General features: G+C 42.0%; 1 protein-coding gene and 2 non-coding genes across 4 annotated transcripts in view; 1 reads left to right on the forward strand and 2 right to left on the reverse strand.

Moving 5' to 3' along the window:
• The first annotated feature begins 1,651 nt into the window (after positions 1-1,651).
• On the forward strand, positions 1,652-1,723 carry trnag-ucc. Its single transcript has one exon. It is a non-coding gene; the product is annotated as a tRNA-Gly (tRNA).
• Positions 1,724-2,277: 554 nt separating this feature from the next.
• Positions 2,278-2,349, reverse strand: trnag-ucc. The gene has a single exon. It is a non-coding gene; the product is annotated as a tRNA-Gly (tRNA).
• A 2,495-nt stretch (positions 2,350-4,844) lies between these two features.
• Positions 4,845-26,675, reverse strand: part of jcada (junctional cadherin 5 associated a) — a 30,124-nt gene continuing 8,293 nt past the window's right edge. The window contains exons 2-5 of one of the 2 annotated variants that reach the window (XM_034706627.1): positions 16,056-16,602; positions 12,468-13,421; positions 7,787-11,466; positions 4,845-7,136 (exon numbers count right to left, since the gene is read on the reverse strand). In XM_034706627.1, coding sequence (XP_034562518.1) covers positions 7,102-7,136; positions 7,787-11,466; positions 12,468-13,421; positions 16,056-16,432 — 5,046 coding nt within the window. In that variant the 5' untranslated portion in view covers positions 16,433-16,602 and the 3' untranslated portion in view covers positions 4,845-7,101. The remainder of the gene's footprint in view (positions 7,137-7,786; positions 11,467-12,467; positions 13,422-16,055; positions 16,603-26,675) is intronic. The other variant, XM_034706629.1, reaches the window with a different exon arrangement.

Here is a 26,675-nt window from a genome sequence, read left to right on the forward strand (position 1 = left end):
TGTACTCTGTTGATGAACACAAAGGCCATGACAGTCTCATCTGTAGCAGAGAGGACTGAGAGTCAGATAGAGCTTGAGATGAGTCGACAAATAATGCAGCATAAAACGGTTCTCACTCTGCTGGAAGATCCAAAAGAGTGAGAACGATATTAAAGGGCGTCAGCAGGGAATTGAGGCATTCAATCATTCTGCTGATGAAGCAATGGTGGGAAGTGGGAAGATCTGCGATGAGCTGATCTGTCTAATTAAGGAAAGACAACTTAATATAAAAATGCAGGTCAGATCCCAGCAGAAAACTGAAGTGGGGCGAGGGAAAGAGCTTCAGGGGAAGCTGGAGCAGGAGATCACAGAGCTGAGAGGAAAGATGCTGAGCTGGAAAAGCTCTCACACACAGAGAATCACAACCTGTTTCTACACGAATGCCCCTCACTATCACAACTTCAGGAACTATGACACTTGTGCAGCATCAATTTCTGTCCTCTGAGGGGCTTTGTACTGAAAGTAGCTGCATCAGAAGTCAGAGACTTTTAAGAAAAAGGCAAATAATCTGACAAGAGGATGTCAGTTGGTGTCAGATTATAGTCTCCTCCTGACAAACTATCAGGAAGAGACCAAAATCTGATGTTATTAAATTCCGGGCCCAGTTATGTTCACCAGAGAAAAGCCACAATATTTTTGGTAACCTGTAATCTGCAAAAAGGCTTTTAGCTATTTATATTTTATCATTGTGTTGATATTTTTTGATGTAAATGTATCCCTGTTGTTTTATAGTAGTTATGTATTATTGTGTAGCTGTTTAAATGATGTATTATTTGTTTTTAACAGAGGCATCGCCTCTGTCTCCTGCCCAGGGACTACAGATGTAAATTAGATGCAAGCTAAATCTGGTACAACTAAATGGCTGTACACTGTCCCTGTTGAAATAAACAAATAAATAAATATGATTTCGAACAGATTTCGTTCAGCTGTCAGGATATGGTGAAGAAATATGTGGCAAAGTGGGGAGACTATTTGAAATTCACTGGTAATGTGGATCGAGCTTGAACTAAGGCACACATATTGTATAGAATTGTACTGCTGCTATTACATTGGAGTACATCTTGGTGCATGTTTTTTTTTTCTGTTTTTGTTTTCTTTTTTTTTCTTTTTTCTGTTTTTTTTTCTTTTTTTTTTACTTTGAGCTTTGGTTTCAATTATTATTGGCTAAACGTGTTTCTTTTTATTTATCAGTCCATTTATATATATATATATATATATATATATATATATAGTGTTTCATGTAAAAAAAAAAATGTTTTTCACCCAAATGTGATAAGTCCTATGTAAAAATCAATAAAATACTAATTACAAAAACAAAGAAAAGAAACTTTTCAGATTACAAAAACGTGCAATTAATTGTATTACTGCTTTTTTAACAATAGACAAACTGATAAAACATCATGCAACAAAAAGGTCTGTTAGGAAGCAGCAAGGAGATTTCGTCATTATATCTGTCCATTTCTCCCCCCTGCTTGTGTATCTGTTCATACTTACTGTTAGTAAAGGATGTTTCCCTCCCTTTCTTCTCCAGCGAATGTACCTGTCCTTCCTCTTCCCTGTTATATTCCATACAGCCGAAATCGGTATCTACGTGAATCCCTAGCTGCATATGGCGATGGTGGTATAGTGGTGAGCATAGCTGCCTTCCAAGCAGTTGACCCGGGTTCGATTCCCGGCCATCGCAGATGACTTTTTGCAATCTGCGCTCGCAATGTAATGCAACTTGATCCGATGTTTTCCAGGTTTGTTAACCCATCCGCTTCATATTTAACATATCAGTCGAAACATCATGACACACATCTTCCCTCTTTAGGTTAATGATGCATTGTGAATGCGTTGCAGTGACACTGTGTCATATCTAGCAACTGCTGAGCAGAAACGCTGTGGATTCATGGAGGTAGAGGAGAGGTAGCTTTTTCTGACATTCTCAACTTATGCAGAGCCCTCATGTGCGTAAATCTGAGCGTGAAGATGCGCGTTTGAGATTTTAAATTTCTCCTTCAGGGTAATTGATCCTGCTGTAGACGTGTTTCAAATTTAAAGGTTATGCTTTAAAAAACGTAAGATCTGGGACAACAGATATAGGAGGAAATGAGAGTTCAGGTTTTTCGGAAGTTGATGTGGCGCTTGCAATTGATGACACATTGCCACGTTTATGGGGTGGGAAACTGTGCAATCACGCAGATTCATATCGTGCACACGTGACTTAATCATTCTGTTTTATAAATTTAAAGATTTTGCGATGGCCGGGAATCGAACCCGGGTCAACTGCTTGGAAGGCAGCTATGCTTACCACTATACCACCATCGCAGCTGATATGCACGTTCGCGTTTTATGACAAAACCAAATCTGCATTCGCTTTACGTCACAAGCTTTCGTGAGATAATAAAAACATTGATTTCTCAACATTTCCATTTACCCCCTCATTCCAAAATAATATTTTTTTTCATCGAACGTGGTAGGCCTAATTGTTTATTAATTAGGCCTACACACGTTATAATCTCAAAAGGAAATTTCAAGACACTTTTTGAGCTCTTTTCTCTCACAAATTAAATGAAGGTCCGATAACTAACAGATCTAAAACCAGCAGAAAGTCATACATGATGCTATTAGAAATATGGACTGTAAGAGTGAGCAAAGTCCCACTTACCGTCAGTTTCCCTCCTGTTATCATGACTCATAGTGAAGACACTGAATCTGAACTCCGTGAACTAATGTCCGGAAGTTTCATCCGACTCTAATTTATAAGTATCAAAGTTATAACAGTTTAACCTGTCGCCAGCAGTTTCATCTTTAGTATTAGAATTACAATAAATGTTTTTTTTTCCATTGCTTTTTCCAATGCAGAAATACTTCTGAGACGAAATTGGACTGGGTTTAATGCGACTTTCTGCAACAGTACTTCTTTTGGCCAGAAGAGGGCAGCAAGCTCATACTCTCCATCTGCTTCCATGCAAGTTGAGCACCATAATCATTACTCTAATGTTAAGAAGTAAATTAAAAATGTATCTCCTACAACTAAGTTAACTTGCATCTTTTCAACAAAGGTCAACAATAAAGTACACAATGCATAGCTTGGGAAGAAATATGCACTGTAGACTGTACTTGTACAAATTAGTTGGTATTGAGAAACGGCAGTAATGATAACTTTAATGATATTAAGATTTATTTTATGCAATGGCATCTTTTATGGCAGTCAAGGTCACCTATATCACATAAGTTCAAAAATACGATAGCAAACAAAGCACAGGCATTAAAAAACCAGTGCAATCAACAATAAAATCTGCAATAAACAAAAGAGCATAGCTCAGCAATGACTTCAAATCGATGTTTGATGTAATAAGGTGCAGCTGAGGCCGTAAATGTAAGTAAGCTACTTAATTAGGAGGCATTCGCCAATATATTCATGTTGACTTCTCTGTGAAATATAGCTGCAGAGCTAAATCATGCCTCAATGCAAACTAAGAGCTAAATCAAAGGTCGAGCGTCAGCATCAAGCCATTCAAAGCCATGATTCATATTCTGATGCAGTTGATGTGCTGGACTACAGCCAGGAGCCACAGAAAAGTCCTGTCAGCTGCCTTTTCAAGGTCCAATGACTTGAATCCTAATTTCCTTTAAAACCCCTCTATAAGGATTAATTTATGCCCTGATTTGATACAGACCATGATACACAGCAATTCTTTTTCTCATGTAGGTCACTTAAGGTAAAGTGGATTTTGTGACTTTATTTTATTAAAGTGCTGCATGGGACAGAGGTAGAGCACGTAGAGTTTATGGCTGTACCCTGTCCTCAGGGAGTGTTTTTGTGATCATTTTTCTCTTTCAAGGCTCAGATGTAGTGTTGAGCAGACTGATGTGATAGACTGACATAGCTGGATAAGGGGCCTTTAAACTGTAAATAACCATGATGTGTCCCAGTACTGAGAGCTGGCCTTAAAATACTTTCTCACTTTCAAACTCCAATATACCTCTAAGGGCATATGGTTGCTGATGTCAGTCATAATTTAGCCTATTTATCTAACACCTATCTGTAATTTAGACAGTTATTGTACAGCTTCTCTTGTTAAAAGATATAATATTTGTAATCAACATTTTATTACCATGTTCAAATGTGTACCAACCTTTTTACACCTGGAGAATGGTATTCAAAAGCAAGGGCATCCCTGCTGCACTACACCACCTTTTTTATCTGCGATCTGGATGTTAGACTTGGCTTTTGAAAATAATTTAGTTAATAGTGCAGTCCCATAAAGAAGCTTGCGTATCATATAATATCTTGTATTCTTGTATTCTTGTATTCTTGTATTTGAGGTGACTGTGGCTCAGTGGTAAAGTTTATATTTTCCTAATCAGAAGGTTGATGGTTCGATCCTAGCTTTAGAGGTCGACATGTCAAAGTGTCCTTTGGTAATATATTGCTCCTAGTTGCACAGTCAGTGCTATGCGAATGGGATTAGATGATACTGACAGGTATTTGTAATAGTGGCTCTCTATAAGCACAGTCCAACAACATGGCAAGTGACAAGTTACCACCACGTGATGTTCCAATCATAACAGAGTCACATTTAGTATCCACTCTAATCCAAATACTGTCACTTCTGGCATAAACAAAAATGTAAAACTTCCCCCAAAAAAGTGTTGTGGTAATCTTCTTCACATTACAATGATTATCTACCATCTAATGGTTGATGTCAAGTTGCTCTGATTTAAAGCCAATGGACAGAGTATACTGCTGACAACCACCCAAAACAGGCTTCATGTCAACACTATATTAATGAATGTAAAAAATCAGAGACAATGTGTTTCATGCAAAGACTTTTATTTATGAATACTCTGCAGCACTGTACATTAGCACACATTTGTCTCCATGTCTGATCATTTTTAATGGTCATATATAGACAAATATTGTGCCTTCACAAACAGTTCCCTTTTCACAATAATCTAAAAATACCTTTTTAAATATGTAGCATAACTTTTTGAAAATAAAATATACATTATATGAAATATAACAGTTGTTTATTGGATAGACTATATAGTACCAAATGCAATTATATGCAAATACACCTCTCTGTGACTTCTTACGCATTTCATGCACCAAAAAAAAAAAAAGGAAAAAAAAGATGCTGCGCATACAAAAGAAGCTGTACATACTTCTGTATGAAAATAGAAAATATCAAAGCAAGATGTGCACCAATAGTCTATATCATGTTACAAATAACTTGCAGTACAAAAAGACCTACGAGAATGACCAGATAACACCATAATTACCTGGAACACAGAGGTACGGGTACTGGGCTGGTAACAGGACAAAGACAAAACCTTGCACTGATGAACTCCAGTCAGAGACACTCCCATGCAAGTCCAACACCAGATCCAACAGGTTCAACATCTAATACAGCTGGATCTAAGAGTGACAGGGTTTTAAAAGCATACAAATGTTGCAGTTTTAGCTTTGAATTTGGTGTTAAACCCAGTAAATGTAGATGTCCAGATGCATAGCATAAAGTTTGGTTTGGTATGTTTTAACTTGTATTGCTACCCTATAAGTAAAGTGAGTGTAAACCAATTACCAGTTATGCCCACAACTTATAAAGCACTGATATGTCAACATTAAACTACTAAACATGTTCAGATATTCTGATAAGTATCTTCACAGAAATGCTCTTTACAGAATCAACACTAAGCTTCTCCAACTAAACTATATTATTATTGCCAGAACAATTTTAAATGTTACTGCTTTCACATAAGATGAAATACTGATGTCCAGTTCAAATTAGGATTTGTAAACCTAAACCAACAATATTGAATGTGTTCAACACAAGTGAAGTTCTCCATAGAAACAGTGTGTACAAGGCACACTGCGATCAATATAGCTACATCTATCGTTTCCTGCAAAAAAGCACTTCAGAAATCACACATAAACTAGAATGTGACCAAAGAAAAAAACTTCACGGTTAAATACAGACTCCGGTTAATGCCACAAATGATAGATTCTCTTCTTTTAGAGTATGAGGACTAACAAAAATTACACTTCCATCAGACATTTCTGATACACGTTGTGATTGCTAATGCCGAGAGTGACAGCACCGGAGAACGGGGAGGGTGTGAACATGAATCCTCCGAGTGTAATCTCTGAGTATTTGAAGAGATTATTAGGGTGCTCACTGGTAACATAAAGCCAATAATCTCAGCAGTGCAAATCCAACACTTGTACCAAAGGTAGAGCTTTAAAGCAGACGTTTAAATGCGATGAGCTCCGTGAAATGGAGACTTACTACTTGAATCATGTCACAAACATCCCACATACGACGACTATATTGCTCTTTAGTGAAACTATTCACAGACCACAGTGTTTCTCATTGCATCCAGGCTCTCAGAGTACATTCTCTATCACACAAGTATAAGAATAAAGAGCACAGGGTTTTATTATTAGTAATACACCCAAAGACTACACTTCCAAAAAATCTAGTCTTTTCTTAACATATAAGAAAATATACATTTCTTCAGCAATTAAATGTTTTAAATTGTTTTTTATATTCTTAATAAAATTTTATAACTCTTTCTTATTTACATTTGGTGTAGGTTAATACTGATTGTAATGCAATACTGTTGTCTTATTTTTTTGTGTTACATTACTTTTGTTTGTGAAGCAGAAGCAATTTTACATTCATATTTCAACACCCAAGCTCAAGATGGAGCCCAAGTGCAGACGGGAATAATGACATGCATTTCTCCAAAAGCATAATAAGACAACTTCAACAGGAGGCTGTCCATTTGTTGAGCAAATAAACTCCGTGAGAGGTGGAGGGAAAATGGAAGGACGAGGATGTTGAGGTTGAAAAGGCCTGGAGAATTGGCACCAGCAGGTGCCTTTATTTGGCTATAACAATGCTCTCGCAGCACCAGAACAGTCAGTTCTGTGAGAAATAATGCGTAACAATACTGGAGGGGGTCACAGCTGAGTAAGCCGTGAGATGAGATGAAAGCCTTTGTTGTTGGAAAAAAGCTGTTAACTTGAGAAAAGACAGATTTCCACAGTGGTGAAGGCAGAGTCAGAGGTCACACTCTTTCCACTCGACTGGGGTCGTAGGAGTCTGATGAGAAAAGAGAGAGAAAAGACGAGTCAACACCATCAAGTTTGAATTATATTGTTAACCCTACAAAAGGTGGACAAAAAAGGTAGTCTGTGAAGTTGCTTTCCAGTAGTTACTCTATGGAGCAATCTTTTTATACAGAATTGCAGTGTACATCCTCAACTTTCCCAGAGTCCACAGAAGAATGGAAAATTTGTTCCAAGTTCTGATTGATGGAATCAAACATACACCTAACATAACACAGCATTTGCAGTTCCCTGTTGAAAACGGATTTCCTATAAAACACTCATAGGTGTCATATGCTGGTATGCCAGCTGCTTTAAATGTCTGATGACTAAACACGGGCCAGTTAACAGCTGGTGAATGTGTATGGAGCAGAGAACAGGATATAAGAATTTTGTGAGCCACTGGTCTAACAAAAAAAAGAAACAAAAAAATCAAAGCTTTGTATGAACAATATCCTATTTGACTGACAAAATTCTACAAACCTTATCTCTTATTACCTAGCTTTCTTGCTTATCACCCAGCTGTGTTATATACTTGACTCTGATTGGTCAAAACCCCATAACAACAGTTATTAACCAAACAATTTTCTTTGAAGAATATTGTATTGTACTTTTAAGCTGCAAAAAAAAATCCTCTGCACCCACCTGAGACAGAGAGCATCTCTTCATCCTCCATATTCGAGGGGCCACAGGTCCCAGTGCTGAAGCTGAGTGGCAGCGTTATTTCTCTCTTAGGAACACTGCGGGGTTTAGGAAGCAGAGGAGGCTTCTGAAGCCTGGTTCGCTGCTTTGGTTTGGGCGCTTTTTTCCTTCCTGCACCTTGTGTGGTGCTGGCTTTACTGACTGTTGCTGTACTTTGTTCCTCTGTCACCTCCACCAAAGGCTTTTCTTTCTTGTCATCCTCCACAATTTTTAGCTCCACCTCTTTCTCTGGCTCTTCTGTTTTGAATGCAATCTCTACTTCTTTACTCCCTTCATTTTCTGTTTTTAATTCAACATCTTCTTCTTCTTTGTTCTCTTCACCTTCAGCTTTTAATTCAATGTCTACTTCTTTACTCCCATCTGCTACTGCTTCTGATTCAGTATCTTTGTCTTTACTTGTTTCATTGTCTTCTCTTAGTGCAATCTCAACATTCATCTCCTCTGTGTCTCCTTCTTGTCTTCGCTCTTCCTCAGTTGTCTTATCATTGGCTTCCTCTTTAGGTTTACAATCTTCAGGTTCACATGATACCTCATGTAATGTTTCATGTGCATTTTCATTTTCACCTTGATTTTTCACTTCCTTCATTTGTTCTTCCTCTAGTTTCTGACCACCCTCCTGTTCCAGTTTCTCCACATCTTCCTTCTTTGTCTCCTCTTGGACTTCACTTTCCCTCTCCTCGGACTCTAAACCCTTGAGGCTAAGGCGTCTAATTCGAGATACTGAGTTCAGCTCTTTCATACGGGCCATTCTTTCTGGGGTTGACCTGCCCTGAGATGTAGCAGATGAAGAGGAAGAGCTTAGCTTATCTTGCAGGGATTCAATTAGTTTGCATGTTCCACTTTGCCCCTTTTTTTCCACATTACATATGCTAAGTGTCAGCTTCCCATCAGGGGAGACAGGCAGGGACAGGGTGAGCTTACTTGGTGGAAACTCGGGCATGTCCAGTACCACAAGGGATTGACCTTCAATGTCCTCATTGTCTGCACTATCACTGTGGTTGCTGCTGTGCTTTTGTCTGTCTGCTTCTGCAAGGGCCTCATCTAATTCTGTCTCCTTGACCTCCTCTCTCTCTGCTCCCTGGTCAATCAGGGACTCCTCTTTGACTTGCGCACACTCTTCCATCACCTTCTGTGTCTCTTCTTCTTCACTTTGCAGTCTCTCATTTACAGTGGTATCCTCATCACTCTGGTTGTCCTCTGACTCTTTGTCAGCCACCCCCAAGGCTTCCACTGGAACAGCTATACCCAGGATTCGGGCAGCCCTCTGCTCAATGGACTCATTTTCAGGGATACCTTGCGCACATTTGACTTCATACAGGTTGCTGAGGTCCTCTGCAGGTAAAGAATTGGCTTTCTCCTGAATCAGCAAGTTCTCCAAGTGCTTGTCAGTTATGGTTGACTCATTCTTATAGGTCAGAGGCTCAGAGATAGCATATTTCCCATCACCATCATCATTCTCATGCATAAAAGAAACCTCCCTGGTAAGTCTGCTGATATGAGATGAACCCTCTTTCTTGGGTGATCTGCTGCTTTCACTTCTGGTTCTACATATACTCAAATCCACCTCTTCCCTGATTGGAGAAACACTCTCTGATTTAGTCTTTCTCTCAGTCTCAACCTCAGCTTGATGTTCCTTATTTGAATTGTGCTCAGGGCTACTACTATTTTTAACAAGTGCTGTCCTGCTTTCCCATGAGAGCTGTACTGACTGACTTATCTCCTTATGATCAAGTGGAGAAGGAACTGAGAGTGAACGCTTTATTGGCTCCCCAGGACCACCAGGAGTCTCTGTGTAGACAGTTAATCCCACATCTCTCAGCAAGGACTCTTGAGGAACTGGGATGTCTTGTCTATAGAGACGGTTTGACTCATTGTGTGGGCTTAGTGAAGGCAGGTGGACACTGTCTTTGAGGTCTGGATTTTGGAGATTGGATTGCTCATTCGTTGGTGGTATGTTGTTGGGCTGTGACCTGGAGAAAGAACTCTTTATGTCCATGAAGTCTAGATCAGCGGTGGAAGCCAAGGACTTTGATCTAACTTTTATACTGGTGGGGTTCTCTGTGTGCATTGGTGGAAGACTGATTGCTTCCCTGCCTGGTTCTGGACCAGCAGTGAAAAGAGCTCCTGATTTACACTGGTCTGATCTCTTATTCATCCTACCATCAATACAGAGACCACCGTTAGGTCTCTTGCTGATGGTATCTTCCATCTCCTTGTTAATGCTTTCCAGTTCACCAATGGCATCATAGGGTCGTCGGTTCACTGGCTTCAAGAGAAACTGCCCAAAAGTCACTTGCTCTGAACTCTCTGGACTGGAGTTGCTCTTCCTGGGAGATGATGGCTGCTGATCCCCCAGATCTTGGGCCTTTGATGGAGAAGATGGTTCTTGTGGTGAGGGTGAGGGTTGATGTGATGACGATTGTGTTGGGCTGAGACGAGAAAAGGCGCTGTTGCTAGAGAGATTAAGGTTTTTCTGGCCTGCCATGGGGTAGCCATAATTGGAGCTACTGTCTGTCCCAACACAACTTTCCATATGTGGGTCTGAGATGGACTGAACAGGCCCTTGTCCACCAGGAGGACTCTGGGGTTCTGGACTTTTCACCACTGACAGAGGTGAGCCAGTCTGGGTTTCCTGATTACGGTACTGGTTTCCAGGCCAGGACCCAGAGTAGCACAGCTCTTTGTCTTCCCTAGCTTGAAGTGCCCAGGCATCTATTATCTCCTTCCTTAGAGGAGCCCTCTTATAGTTCCTCATTAAGGATGTACTGCTGGTGTGATAGTGAGAATAGTGGGGTTGAATGGGCATCTCATTTACTGATTTGCTCCGAATATTCGGGCTCTCTCTGAGGCCTACAGCAAAAGTGTTTGTGTGGGCGACAGTCAGGTTTGATCCCATCTCATTGTTGTTCTGATCTGCAGAGTCTTTGTGAAGAATAGTTGGTGTGTGGACAGGGACAGACACAAGGCAGAAGATGGTCTCACTCACTCTTCTCTTAGTATTCCTGTTGATTTCTGGCACTGAATCGGGGGCAATTTTCTTCACATGGGTGATAGTGTCTGAGCTTGACCCCAGGTTAGAAGAGCTCCTTGTTACCGGGGCATGGAAGGCTGAAGATGGAGATGAAGGAGGACGTTGGTTTTTGGGATATCTTGTGTTGCAGTTTTGGTCAGTTGCTGGGAAGTTATCTACAGTCTCTTTGTGCAAATCACTGTGCCACCTGTCATTGTCAAAGTCGCTAGAAGACGTCTTGTTAGCATCATCAGCCAGTTTGGCAGCAATGAAAGGCCCCAAAGGTGGGGGCAAGAAGGCACTGTCGTCAGATGTGGGCTCCGACACGGTGACACTGGGAAGCTCATTGCGGATGTGGCGGATCTTGTCAGCGTCCGTCAGGGAGTTGCCACCCAGGGCTGAGGAAATATGGCGGATGCGGGGGTCATCAAAGGGGATATACTGGATTCCTCCACAGGGGTGCTCCTGGGAAGTATAAACTGGGTACAGCTGCTTCTGGCCAGGCATGATCCTCCCAACCTGGGGATCAGGCCAGGAACCAGCTGGATGTCTGGTAAACCAGTGAGATCCATCTGGAGCCACATGTATCTGCTGGTACACATCCCCTCTATACCTAAAATGAAAAACAACATCATTGTTCTCTATTTCAGTAACAATTTCTTTAACAGAACAACAAATAAAGCGAAAAAAAATTGGATTCAATAATCTTGAAAAAAATATCTTGGTTAAGGTGGCCGATCTCATTCAATTAATACGTTGTAGAAATAGAAATAGTTGCAAATTTGTATTTAATGTGCGCTTAGTGTCAGTATGTAACCCAACTTATCTTATTGCTTATTGCACTGGAAAAATAAATGTATAAATATGAAAACCAGGGGCGCTGGTGGCCTAGCAATCTAAGCACCCCACATATAGAGGCTATAGTCCTCGTTGCAGAGGTTGCAGGTTCAACTCCCGACCTCTACCATGGACTGCATGTCTTCCCCCCTCTTTGCTCCCCACATTTCCTGTCTCTCTTCAGCTGTCGTATCATAAGGCAAAAAGCCCCAAAAATAAAACTTTAAATATGAAAACCATTATCAGAGACATATAAGACATACAACCGAGGAATATTTCATAGATAGGGGCCTCATTGTTTGGGAAAAACATCAGTTGTGATCTGGCAGAGGCCTTAACCCACACATTCCATTCTTTTACTTACTCTTCATCTCAAGTCTTACTGTGTGACATGTCACACACTATTAAGGGGTCAAGGAGTCATAGGGTCAAATCATAAAATGTATTTGTGTGACTGGAGATGGTACAGCTAACAGTGATTGCATGAAAAATGTCCCTGAATGACTTCATGTTGTTGTTTTGCAGGGTTCCAACAAAACTGAATTGTCTTCATTCTTCTCAGCTATGTAGCTCTTAATAAAACAGGACTAATTTTATTAAGAGTTACATATTAATACTTCAACTTTTTAATGAAGATGTCTAGCTGAATTTGTTCATAACAAATAAGAGTTTGACACATGCATGCACAGTGTTAGTTTAAAAGCACAGCTATTATCAAGATATCCAAACGTACCTTGATCATTTTCATATCAGACATTAAGAAAACAACTCGTTTACCTGTAGTCAGCAGTAATTTCCCCATATCCCCGGCGGCCCCCTCCCATTAAGGGAGCTCTTTTGTATGATGGAGGAGGGATGTATCCTGGAGGTCGGGAGTCTTGTGCAAAATAGTCCAGTTGGGGGTCACCTGTCCTTGATATGGGAATCGGTGTTCTGTCCCTGGCATGGGAAATCACAGAGTCTCTCCCAGACAACACCTCACAGCTTCCCCTGATCTGCTGGTGCATCTCATAGGAGGGAGGTCTGGGGGGTCGGGTGAAGCGGGGCTTTGGTGTTATTGAGAGTTGGTTTGCGCTCGCTGGCCTGCCATTTTCTGGCCAGCGGGGCGCCCTATAAAGGTCGTGTTGTGACAGTGGGTGGCCATTGACCCGTCTGTAAAACTCCTGACCAGATGAGGCTATGTCCACATATTGCAGGCTCTCAGGCTGCACCATCCTAGGCAGGGACTGAGATTTGGCTTTGGTCCTGGGGTGGACTACCATGCCCTCTGGTGTCCTGGCATGAAGCCGCTGCTGCTCCTGTGCCCAGCGCTCACCCTCACTCTGTGACAGCTGGCGGGCAAAACTAACAGCTGGACGCCACTCGTCTGTCCCCAGGCTCTGGCACTTCCTCTCATTTACCACCCTCCACTGATGGAGAGCAGCTTCTCTCTCTCTTGAGCGAGCCTGAGCCTGGGCCTGAGCCTGAACCTGGGCATGGGCGTGCGCCTGAGCCTGGGCCTGCGCTGCCCAGCGCTGCTTCTCCTGAGCTAACCTCTGCCGATCCTCTGCAGACAACTCCTGGCCTCTTGCTTGTTGAGGACCCTCTGGTCTGCTATAACCCACCTGCCCACCTCCATGGGACTCTCTGAAGTCTGCATAGTCCAGCAGCACAGTGAAGTCCTGCCCTTTCCTCCTCCAGTAGGCCACATCCTTGGACTGCGGTTGAGGACCTCTGGTAGCATCACAGAACCTTAGAGGGCAGAGACACAAATGAAGATGTCAGTATGCTTCTAGAAGTATTTGTCAGGTAGTTGAATGGTGTCTGAACCAAAGACTCCATAAAAGTGATGACAGGAGGCAGTGGAGTGTAGCCTATATGTGTGATACAAACTACTTTATTTTAACATAACCTGAACTTATGATCCTTTGGTCTGTAGCTAATTTTATGACTTCGGGATATTGGAGTAAAATAAATCCCTAAATGTTTCACTCTGCATCCAATTTGATTTTATTCCACTACTATTAGTTGCTTTTTGGCAGGTGTTTTCACGAAGCTGCTATTTTGAGCCACATACTTCTCCCACTCAAATGTGTGCCTCTTTTTACTTGAATAATTAAGTTGATTTTCTTCTGTAAGTTGCCAAAGATTTAACAGTCATTAGCTCAAGGTGGGGCATTCACTTACAGATGTTTTTTGGAGAAAAGTCTTTATTTTAGTCCATGCCACAATTTAGCTCTATCTGAAGAGACCCTTCGCATCATTATGGACTCTAGGAGGTCAAGAAAGCAATGGCTGTTCAGTAATTTAATTACCAGTGTTGAAGTACAAACTAAATTACATCCCATTACACTTGAACCGTTTGATGAATTCCATTTATAGTCAGGTGAATTTAATTTGAGATCATGCATTGTGATAAACTTTACATAGGAGAGAAGTTTGGGCAAAACATTACAGTAATACAATTACTCAAACAAGTTTATTCCGGGCTAACACTTAGGTCTAATCTAGAGGATAAGTGGAAAAACTGTTAGGACTTCAATGTTGATAGACTCAAAAAGAAAACAAAGCATCTCCCACTAGATGGAGACAGATGACCGTCAGAGGCAATGTAGTGTCTTGTAATTGTGATTTTCTATGGGGAAAAATGAACACATTACACAATGACACACTGTGTCTATTTGTCCCGGATGTCCTCCAAGAGAGATGAACAATTTAGAGGTCGATTCATTGACAGTCTTTCTTTGCACTCCATTCAAGCTCCTAATCTGAGGAAATGAGCAGCATTTCACTAAACCAGTGTTTAGCAAAGCTTGTGCAATTTCTCTGAGAGGATGTTAGATGGCAGGCCTGATGGGTTACAACAGCATGCAGTGGGCCTCTTCATGCAGCCTGATCATTTCAGGCTATTTGTAGAATGACTGACTGAGTGACAATGCAAACAAGACTCAAGCACATGTGTACACCCCCTCAAGGCTGAGGCCACTGAGCGTCCTTGACATTTTCATCCATGATCATCACTGACCAGAGATGTTTGTTGGGGGAGGAGGGGGGTGAGCCAAGCCAATCGGCAAAATTTTCAGGGCATCTCATGTAAGATGAGTTACCATCATTAGTCTAATTGGGTCTAAGTAGCACTGCCTAATGGGAGTGCCAAGATAGGCCCATTCCTTATCTAAACTAAAGCTGCCAGGCAAAACGGATTTGGATAAAAGGGAAAAAAAGGAGGATGAACAAACAACAGACTGAAATCACAAAACATATGTCTTAGCGATCCCCACATTCCCAACAGAATGCTCTGATAACAGTGGCGGAGCAGCGACATGAAAATGCGGATTACTTGTCTCAAAGAATAAAAAACGAAAAGTGAAAAAACCACCAGCACAACCGCTGACATTACTCAAGGTCATCTGACTATTTTCAGATGCTCAGTCACTGGCTGGTGGCAAAAAGGGATTAGGGATAAAAAAAAAAAAACGAAAGTCAGCCAAACAAAATGTAAGGAAACAGGGAAAAATTCTGATGAGCCCACCTAATTGTGTGGACATGGGAACAGCTGTATTGACTTTGTCTCAGTTCCAGCACACTAACCCCAGGACTGGTGCAAATAGGCAGACCAAACAATCCTGTTTTCAGGATAAAACAGATTGGCTGCAGCCTGGTGATATCTCTGGAAATATCAAACGCTCTAACAGTCCCTACCCGAGAGGGTTTCAATTACATAACTCCAGACCAGTCTATATATAGCCTTTCCTCCATATACATATTTAAATAAACCCTATATGAGCTCTGTATTATTGATGGGCTGAGCACACGTCATCATGGTAGGTATGATTCTTGTGACACAGTGGAAGCAGGTTATGCATATGGGTAATGTTTTGTCTTTAGAATGGGGAAGGGGGTATCCTGAAAAACCTGGCAACCTGCATGCGTAAGACTGGGCATGCTCAAATGGATGCACATAGGTTTGCCCAAAGCTGTTTTGATTACAACTCCAAGGTCCCATGTGGCAGATTAAGACTCCAGCACACATTATCCCTCCTCCCTTGCCCAAGACTTGATTGGGAAGAGGAGGAGAGAGGGGAATAGAGATGAAAGTTACTCACAAGGGGAAATACAGAAGCAGCAGAGAGAGATGGCGGGAGGGACTGAGCGGCAGTGTGAGGCAGTTCCATTTAAGATGTGCCACAGAATCCCCATGCAGCTCTCCTTGATGAGTTATTAAATTCCATTAATCTGCTCCGTTGAAGCATCACTATAATGAATGATTTTTCATTTATCAATAAATGATAAGAACAGTCTTGATCAGGATAGGTTAAGAGAGGGTCAAAGGGGTTTAGGGCATGCAGACAGTTGAACACACAGGGCCAGCAGACACTGTCTTACCCGCTGTCTGAGGTCAGCGACTCTCCCAATGAGTGGGTGTCAATTTGGCTCCGGTTCTCGCCCTCCCGCCTGGATTGGCTCCTATCCCTGGGTTCATTGTTGTTGTTAGGACAGCCGCCACCAACATATGCTTGAGGCTGCCGGGGTCCACCACCATTCCCATAGGGTACCCCAGGCCCTCTTTCATAACCGTTCACTGTCCTAGGGCCAGGCATGTTCTCCAGGATTTCATGGTGTTTGCTGTAGGATGGCGGTGAGGATGAAGGAGCCTGTCGGGTTAAGGATGCAGGGGTTGGAGTAGGGGTTGACGAGGGGGTGTTGGTATGCTTGGGCAGCTTGTATCCATGAGAGATGAGGAGGTCCTCCACACTGTACATGGTCGCATTTGTTTATGCTGGTGTTTTTTTTTTTTTTCCTTCTCTGCTTTTTTTCTGTTGTTGTTGTTGTTGAGCGAGAGAGGAAGGTAGGTCGGTTGTCACGGCGTCTCTGCTTCTTCCCGACGTGCAGCGGCAGGATCACCGGCACAGCTGCGCAGCTGAGGCCATCACTGGGAAAAAAAGAAAAGAGAGGGACGACATGAGAAGACAGGAGGAGAGACAGAGAAAAGAAGGTGGCGGTAAAACCATTATCCCCACAACCCGTGTCCCATTTTTGTCAAGGATCTCAACCCATTTGGACAGTTGGGAGGACGAAACAAAAAAAAGACCCCGAACCCAAATTCTGAGCCGCCACAACAAAACCAAGATCACCCGCCTTCCTAGCAGCCTGTCCCTCCCTCCTCTCTTCTCCAGTCATCCTAGCAACAACCCTGTTTCCATCTCTCTGGGAGATCACCGGCACCAAACCCCATCCAGAACCAAGAAGACGGGGTAAAGAAACACCCTTAGACACCAACTAAAATGAAATGAAGATTAACTGAAATGAGTTTCAGAGAGCTGCTGGTGCTGCAAAGAAATGTCACTGTTTACAGTGGGCTCCCTGTGGACTTCCATAGAGTGGCTGTAAGGTAGCTGTTAACAGCCAACCCCTGCTCATGTTTTGCATGAATGACGCGACTGGGGGATTGTGTTTCTCTCTGCTCACCTCCGCCTCCTCTCCCTCTCGACATCTTTTCTTCATCTCAAAAGTATTTTCTTGTTCTCGTCTAAAGGGATGAGGACATATTTTCAGCTATATGCCCTAAAAAATGTAAGGCTTAGATGAAGGTTTGCATTCAACAATTCTACAACCTGCATTTTTAAACCCTTAAGAAGAATAATGTATTGAGATGAACATGAAACATATTATATTAAAATCTAAAGGGTATATACTAATGAAACAACAGGCTCAGCGCCCAATGGGTATGGTGTGGTGTGTGTCTCCAGCTAACATCATGAGCTGATTAAAAACTTGGTTGATGAAAGAAATCCATTAATCAATTTTTAAGGGAAGATTTCTGGGGCATATCCGCTACTCAAATCATCAGGGGAGAAGACACAGAGCTGATTGTAATTTAATACAGGAGCAACATCATGACAGGTTGTAAACTTGACAAAGCCACCCTTCAACATTCACATGGCTTTGGTGAGGTCTCCTCTTCTGTGAAGGGAATACTCAGTATCTCACATTCACTTTGTGTTACTTTAGCTCTTTAGCAGCACATCAGAAGGGACTAGTAGTCAAGTTGCCGCTCATGTCAGCTTAGCTCATCTTACGCTTTTCAACTTGTTTTCAGGTTGGGAAGTAAAAGCCAGAGTATCCACAGAGGTCTCTTGTACTACAAAACAAGAGGGGCTAGTAATTAAAACTGGCGAAAACACTGTTTTAACACAGTTTCACATTAAAAATTCAGAGTCTCTCCAACGCTCAGCAGTGGGGCTTCAGGGGCTGCGAGCCAAGTTGCCACTTACTTAAGCTCACAAGCTGTCAAAAATCCTTCATCCGGTAAATTATACTGTTGAGATATAAAACAATGTGACTTGGCTTGAGACGTTAAGAGAGTAGTTCACTACAAATGTTTTGTCTAGCACACAAAACACTGATAAATGTGGGTCTGAAACATGATACTCATGTCTAATACAGGAGTTTGGTTCAGCTCTGGACTGTCTTGGAAAGTCTAGGCTTTGCACTGGACAGTTAAATCTGCTAACAACATTCTGTGTTTGCTCCATAAATGTCAATGCATGGGTTATTTTTTACTGCCCTCTACATTAGTCAGCTTGGACTTAACAAGCAGATAAAGATGTAGCCTTGGTTTTGAGGAACTGATGGATTAAATCTATGCATTCTGCAGATTACACATCTACTCAATGGCAGCACTAATGTCATCAGTTTGTTAAGTGCTGTAAGCATGAAGATGGAATAGTTTTTGAGACGAGGGCTGCGATACTAATCACATTTTCATCATCACTGGAATATATATAGTACTGATGGGTAGTTATCAAAAGGCTATCAACTTAGGCTTTGCATTAGCACTGAGCAATTGAATATTTTACCTCACACAAGGAGCCGATGATACATTAAGCTGTGAAAGAGGACTGGGGATAGTGTGGTGAATGAAGAGCTTTCGGAAAACAAGACCCTGCCATTTGGCACTGTTATCGTTATTACAGAGAATTACAAATGGCAGAGGGGCCACTGCAGAGAGGTGCAGATGCTGTGTAAAGTTGGTGTAACAGTAGGCAGAAAAGGACCCTTAAATTAAAGGTTATACACACTTTAGGTATGTGTTGTACAGGCCTACGCAGGAACAATTCAGCAAAGGACATTGCAATTACAACAAGCTCTAATAATGTACAGAGATTTCAAAAGAGATGCGTAACAACTGTGTGCTTTCTGCCTGAAAACCAACTCCATAGTATCACGGACTGATGAGGAATGGAATTGATGATACCCAGGGTGCATCTGCTCGTGATGTAATGCCCTTGATGAAGCCATGCTTGCTGCCTTGTCAACAGGACAGATGCTGCTGCAGCCCACTCATTCAATACTCTCCACTGGAACAGACTGCCAACAACCTGGCTGTCCTTAATAAGAAATGGCATTCAGGAACAGCAGTGTGAGACTCGTTGCCAGAATCAAATGCTGTTCAGACAGTTTAAAAGCCAATCACACTATGATTGTTTAATGGCACAGCCAAATTGCCTGTTTTCTGTTTCTGAAAAACAGACGGCTGACACAGCCTCAACAGAATGTATTCAGCAGGAAACAGATTAGCATTTGTTTTGCTTCTTAGCATTTGTTTAGCCATGATAGTCCCATAGAGATGGAAAAATCCATCTATGAAAGGATAGTGACTCAGAGGGCAACATCATACCCCCTCTTTCTTTCCTCCTGCTCCCTCCCTCCTTCCTTGTACCTGAACCTTAGGATAGCCCACTAGGTGATTATGGGGATCCAAGAGCGTGAAATGCCGCTCTCTTTGTATGTCTGGCTCTCTAATACGATTATCTTTTTCATTTAAAACCTTAAACCTGTTAGTTTTGGAGGATTGACTCTTGGTGCTTATCCAGTTAATACTTTTGTTGAGTTTAACTCTTCCCCTTTTTTAAGAGTAATCTAAACAAGGAGAGGCTAGTTCTTTACGATGCAACAAAAAAAAGTTTGTTGCTTCATTTGCTTCCAGATGAGCATGCAGACTGGAGACATGCAGATCTTTTTCACTGACTGTTATTTCATGAACTGTAGTTGAACTTGTGCTGGGCAGCAGGCCAGTCACTGTGTTCAATAAGTCAAACAGTGTGTCTGAAATGCTGTAAATGTCAGCAAAATGGAATCTAAGATGCTTAGATTTGTGGTGACCTGTCACAACTGATGATGGACTCACACTTGTGCTGGATCAGACTTTTCTTCAACATGAAACCTTCTTTTTCCTTTACTTTGACACAGCACAACCAGTTTGGGGATATTGATACAGATATCCATTTTAGAGTGATCATATCATTGACTTCATATTAATATGGACAGCACGCCTCCATCTCTTCTCATTGCAAGATGTGAAGCCAAAATACCACATTGATGGGCGCTGACAGATTGCTCTGGTGGAGCCATGGCATGTGCAGAAGCCATCTGGCTGGTTGGGCAGCAGGACTGACGTCACACCTCTTCCGCTAACCAAAACACACATTTAACATAAAGATAAAATGTAAAATTCCTCTGGTTGGTACATTCCACAACAATCTGACTATTCCTCCTCTACTCTGCAAGTCTGGTAAAGAATGATGCAGGAGCCTGGATTGGTCCACAGAGGTGTCAATCAATCATCTATCAAGCATCAAAACACTAGCTAAAACTAAACTTCTCTAATAAATTGAGAACTAACTACAATGACAGAATGCATGTTTGAGAAACATTTTTCTGGCGTATTTTCATTCTCTAGTTTGACCGAAGTCCCATCTGTTGTAATGGAGGAGGCTTGCTTTATGGCCTATACTATAGCTAGTCACCAGGGGGAGCTCTAAAAGTTCTGTCTTCACTTGATGTGGCTGCCGTTCCGTCCAGTTTTTTTAAAGTCTATGGTTCTTATTCACTGATTATGTTGCTGCCAATACTCCTCTTCTAAGTGGATTAAAGTGATTTTGCACTGCAATGATAATGTACAGCTTCCCAGAAGGCTTCAAGAATAACTGTGATTGTTATCAATTCTAGTGCAGATTATGTTTACCCCCCTGTGATGCTCTTCTACATGTGATGCAGACGGTGCTGAGCAGAGCTGAAGATATTCGCCCGATCTGGTCATAATTTCTATCATTTTACACAGCATCGGGCCGGGCTCGGGCTTTCGCGGTAAATGAGCGGTCAGGTGAATCTGGACTCCCCTCAGCAAGCAGTCGTGCGTCAACGACACGAGCACTGGCTCGCGCTTAAAGTGATAATACAGGACCTCTATAAGATCGCATCAGCTGAAAATGTTGTCACACTCAGACAGGGAGGCCATACATACTCATGCCCGCACTCTTCTGCAAGCTATGCATGGTGATGCAGGTGCATGACGAGATGTGGATACTCGAGACCCAGAGCTCTCCAGAGACGAGCATGCTCATCCTTTGGCCAAAAGAGCGAATTTTGAGGAGTAGGAAATGTACAGCAAGCTGACTGGGAAGACGACGAGGTATCTCGCTACATTAAAATGACTGTCATGGAAGATGAAACCGATGTTCTTGGCTGGTGGAAGATCAACAGATCATCCTACCCAAAACTCGCAAAATTAGCCAGATCAGTAGTGAATAATGTCAGGCAGTTGAGCTGTAAACGGGTTCGGGCTTTAAAAACATCTAGGTCATTCGGGTTCGAACAGGTTTCGGGCAGAATTCTGACGGGCTCGGGTCGGGTCGGGTCTAACTTTTAAGGCCGACTACAGCTCTAGTGCTGAGAGTGTTGCAAACTAAGTAGTCTGGAGAAGAATTATTGGATCATCACAGCCTTGGTTTTCTGCAATATTATCTGTAAAAACATACTGTATATCAGAAAAACAAACATAAACTGATATTGATATTTTAGTTATAAGATCATATCAGCTTCTACTGATATAATTCAGGCTGTACCTGAGACTTTCACACATTTTAAAGATAAGTTATTATATCTTTAAAATTGTGCCAACCAATAGGCCAATGACAATGTTTAATACATAGTGTCTTTAAAATCTAAGCACATATAAGAATCTTGGATGGTGGTATTTTTTTGCCACATTATTGGCCTCCAGTCATGTCTAGAGTGAGATGTTTTTCTTTTAAATATAAACTTCCTCCTTATATATTTTTAATTATGAACTAGCAGCTGGTTCCCCTGCAGCTTTGGAGAAGTCTATCAGACTTGAAGACCAGAGTCAGATTTTTATCATTACCCTTTCATTCCTGCATATGAAGCCCATCCCTCCATCCAGGCCGAAGCTTAATTAAATGAGCTTTAGGTCAGGGGCTAAGTACATTAATATGATAATTCACTTTTGTCATGATATATGCACACTAACCTGTCTTAACCGCACACCCATATGCTGTCTAATCTCACTAAACCTTTAATCTGAGGCAATTGCTCCTGGTGTCATCACTAAATGAGGATTATCTCCATCATCAGTAAAAGTGAGGATTTCCTCCTGTAAAGTGACCTGCCTTCATTCTGTCCCCAACCCCCACCTCCACCCTGCCCCCCATTTCTTCCTTCCGTTGACAAGCTCTGTTTAAATAGTGCTAATGCTGTTACGCAATGGAATTACCCATTTTATATCAAATAAAACCTCAGATTCAAGCACCAGTCTGCAACAATGGTGTGCTTTCATCCGCCTAAACACAAACAACATTGTGTTTCGCTACAATGCCTCCTTGTGTGAAAAAGACTGGTGTTACAGGCGCTTAAATTTGGTAACTGGGGGGGAAAAGTGCAGATCTCCTGCATTTTAATGACACAGCTCATTCAAAGAGGAAAAGTAATGATATAGTTTATGGATAACATATGCTGCAATATAAGCTAAAAATAAATGGAACCACATGAGGGCTGGCATTTCCCTGCAGACAATCCTCACACCAACCTCCATGTTTTCTCTTATCACCTGCTGCTACCATAACATCCTCTAGATTTTTTTGCATAGTGACATATGCAAGACTGCTACTTCTGAGGTCATGTGAACTTTGTCCAGGCCACAGCGTTTTTATTATAAAAGATATACGATTTTTATTTAGCTGTGCGAGGGAGGGCCTGTGCCCTTCTTACTGGTGGCTACACCCGAGGCAGGCTGCAGGGGCATGACGGCTTGCAGGTTGACAGTTTGGTGTCAGCTCCTTATTCATGGCCCAACTGAGATGAGGGCATGGTGGGGAGATGAGGAGGTGGGGGGAAAGGGAAACAGAGGGACAACATGGGTGGCAGACAATGCAGGACAGAGACCTGGGTAAGGCCTCAGGGTGGACAAAAGTGCAGAGCGAGAGGGTGTTAGTAAATAGTCCAGATTGCATGCACAGGTTACAGGCTATTTAAAGAGAGCATTTAGGAATGACAAAAAGAATATCTGAAGATTTTCTGCACTGTGGTCAAAACAAATTGAATACCAGTGCTTTGAAAGAAGTTGAGCTGAAGAAGAAACAAAGATGTGTTAAAATAGCACATCCCTTTGAAAGTAAAGACCTACAAACAACACAAATCTGGATTTAACAGGCCCCAGCATAAATACACCACAACAAAAGAAATACAGAGCCTCAAACAAAAAATATGATTAGCCTGCTCCCAAAATATTCCACAAGAGCCGCACCTCTACACCACATTGTTCCCAGTCTCCTTGGATATATAACAACTGACCCGAGTGGGTGTGTACTTGGCTATTCTCTGGCCCGCATCTGTTAAGGCTGTGCACGCACAGGGGTTTCTAAGGGATGACAGCACATCACATTCAGCAAGCAACAACCGTCTGCAGATTGTTTATCTTTGTGACATCACTATGTCCAGCAGAGGGGCCGTCTCTCTTCCTGAGGAAGTGCGTTGTTTTGTGGACGGAGGAGAGCCGACGGTGTCGCAAATGTTTCCAATCAGGCTCTCTGCGGGCTTCTGTTTGTCCTGGGGAAAGGAGCTGGAGGCCTGTATTCAGGCTAAGGCCGGAGGAAAAAACAGCAAAAACAAACCTCAGGCTATATTTTACCAGGCCTGACCCCTGGAAAGCACAATGTTCTCTACTGCAGGCAGACTGTAACTCAGCAGCTCTAAGTGTGGGCCTATTATCTTGGGAGCTGTCCGGCCTTTGGACACTCACCATCCATCAGAAAAAGCCCACTGGGCTCAGGAGCCATGAAACTACAGTTTACAGCAATTATGAGTAAACACCGACCCCTAAACATAGACAATGCAAGTGATCAATCAAGGGAACATTGAGTGGAATTGCATTTCATTAATCAAAAATCCTGTGTTCTTAATATGCCTTGTGACTGCAATCACTTTATTTTTTTATATTGAACTCGGACTAACAAAGTAATAAAGGCATGGCAACTGTTTACAAGTTTGTACAAATAAAGCCCGTCTGTGTTTTTTTCTGGGTAAAGAATTGTCTGCAAAAGTGTCCTCCGCTTCAGAAGAAACCAAGTCATTAAAGCAGCTAATTTAAAGCTTCTGAACAATGCAATTTCAAATAACGTTTTATGACAATCTTTTTGCAGAAAATAGAAACAAGGAAGGGCTGAGAACTGAGCTGCTGCTAGCTTTTTTTAGGTACTCCGCTTGGATTTAAGGGTGACCTATTATGCTCTTTTTTTATCAAAATATATCGGTCTAAGAGGTCCCCAAAACATTTCTCTAAAGTTTATTGCTAAAAAAAACCCACTTTGAAATCAGATTTTGGTATCCCTGTAAACCCTCTTTTTCAGCTCTGCTCAGAACAGGCTATTTTCTGTGTCTGTGCCTTTAAATGAGAATGAGCTCCCTGACCACGCCCCCTCAGGAAGTGGATGTGGCCTCGGCTGTCCAGCACCTTGATCTAATGTTTACATGTTGGCTGCACACAGACCCACGTTACTTCAACCAGAATCTGATCCTGATGGAGAGGCGCCTGCAGCAGGACCTTTCTGAACGATTGGTCACAGATTTTGTGTTTCTTGTTGTTTTATTTGTCAGTATGTTGACGTGTGTCTTGGTACACAGCTACGAACATGTAGCTATGTGGCTGTGCTAACTAGCGCTAGCACTTTTCCAAGACAATAAAAATCATCCACTAGATCTTCTTGGGGAGTGAAACCAACCTTTGTGTTTATTAAGACAGCCTACAACTAGGCTGCCTCCCTCCTAAGCTCCTTGTTAGCACACATGTGTGCAGGTAATGAAAAACGGAGGAGGAATTGAGTTGTATTTTGTTCAGTCTATGGGCTGAACATGCTCCAAGCTCTGACTTCCGTTACAGACCAGATGGCGTTGTGACATATGAAAAACACTGAAAACTTAAACGGCTCGTTTCAGCACACATTTACAGAAAAGTGGAAAAATCAGAACAGGGGCAGAATGGATTTTTTTCATTTTCGGTGGGTTTGTAGACATGCCAGGGACACATATTTCAGGTAGAGAACCATTAAAAAGTCGATTTTGCATGATATGTCACCTTTAAGGTTGGGATGCTTGCAGTGTTCCTCAAGGTGCCAAATTATCTGCAGAGGTCACCAAAACAAATATACCCCGTTTTCAAAACATTGAATATGTATATCAGTGGCATTCTTACATAAAGCATATGACTGATGTTTTATTGTTAGTGCTGGGATGGCTGCAAGCCAAAGCAATATGGTGATATGTACCAAATGTGGCGGGTTGGAAAAGTTTGAGTCAAAGTTCCACATTTAACAGCCAACTTGATTCTAATGACAAATTCTGAGTTCTAATTATGACGTACTACCACAACTAAGGTAGAAAATCCTGTTTCATAACCATCACTTGAACATTCATGTGTTTTCTCCAGTATCCACACCCTCCTAGTAGAGAGAGTAACAACAGGCAGGGCTAGTGCATTGTGAGTCAATTAGCTCATGTGGAAAGGTTTAGCCAAAAAAACACCCACTTATTTTATTTTGTTGAGTATATCCCATGGCAACAGTTGTTTTGCTTTTGTGAATGGCAGCTCATAGACAATAGCATGTGGGTTGCAAAGATATTCCCATTGCACTGCCTCAGTCCAAAACTTATTACAGTCAGGCTTCATTGGCAGAAAAATCAAAGGCAGGATGGGGTGGGGGTAGAGGGTGGTGGGTGGTGGGGTTTGGGGGGTGTTATTATTCCACCATATTCCAACACATCACAGCCTGAAACTGAACGGTCTGGTTCTGATTCATTTCAGGCTGTCAAAAAATAGTCCAGCCAAACGTTTTTTCTTATGCAGTATCAGTGTTTCATCCAGAGAAGAGGTTCAATAACAGCTGGCTTATGCTCAGGAACAGTATAGCTGATACCTCATTAATACAGAATATGAAGCTGTGCAGCAAACAGTCAGACTCCGACATTGTGAGGGTAATTATATCAATGGCTTCATTTTCTATTGTATTGCAGGCTTAGCGCAGTTCAGCTGACATGTAGTGATTTGACGTCATAAGATTTCCTTCATCAGAGTACAAAACACTGAACTGTGGAGGAAGATTCAGGCCATTTGCTCCAAAACAACACAGCTCATGCCAACATTTGACGATTATCATTTCATAAGAGAGAGAAAAAAAAACATAAGGGAGAGGTTATTAGGCACGCTAATCCACCAAGGCTCTGTTCTAAAACACAGTAGGTTTCACCTGCACTGAACTATTTCCATCCCATGCTGTGTTTCTGAGTATGCCAAACTGGCTTCATGGCAATTAGTGTCTGTCAAGGTCTGGGGCCTGCTAGAGATGACAGTGGCATGGTTTATCAGCCAGAAACACAGTGATCAAAGGGTTAGCACGCTCTGGCTTGCTGCTAATCAGATGGACTCTGCATGCCTCTTGCACAGTATTATAAAAGGAAAGGTACAGTCTGACATAAGCATATTTCATAAAGATGAAATGAAAGAGATGATGTTTCGTCAAGGACGCTAAAGCACATGAAAATCTGGGTATTGTGAAAATACAAGTATATTTCGGAGCCAGACTGATATGGGATTTTTTAGACGGATACAAGTGACATATTTTACAAACTATAACTGAAAGGAATTGACAATGT

This window comes from Notolabrus celidotus, chromosome 17, assembly GCF_009762535.1.
Source record: "Notolabrus celidotus isolate fNotCel1 chromosome 17, fNotCel1.pri, whole genome shotgun sequence".
NCBI classification, from domain to species: Eukaryota; Metazoa; Chordata; class Actinopteri; order Labriformes; family Labridae; genus Notolabrus; species Notolabrus celidotus.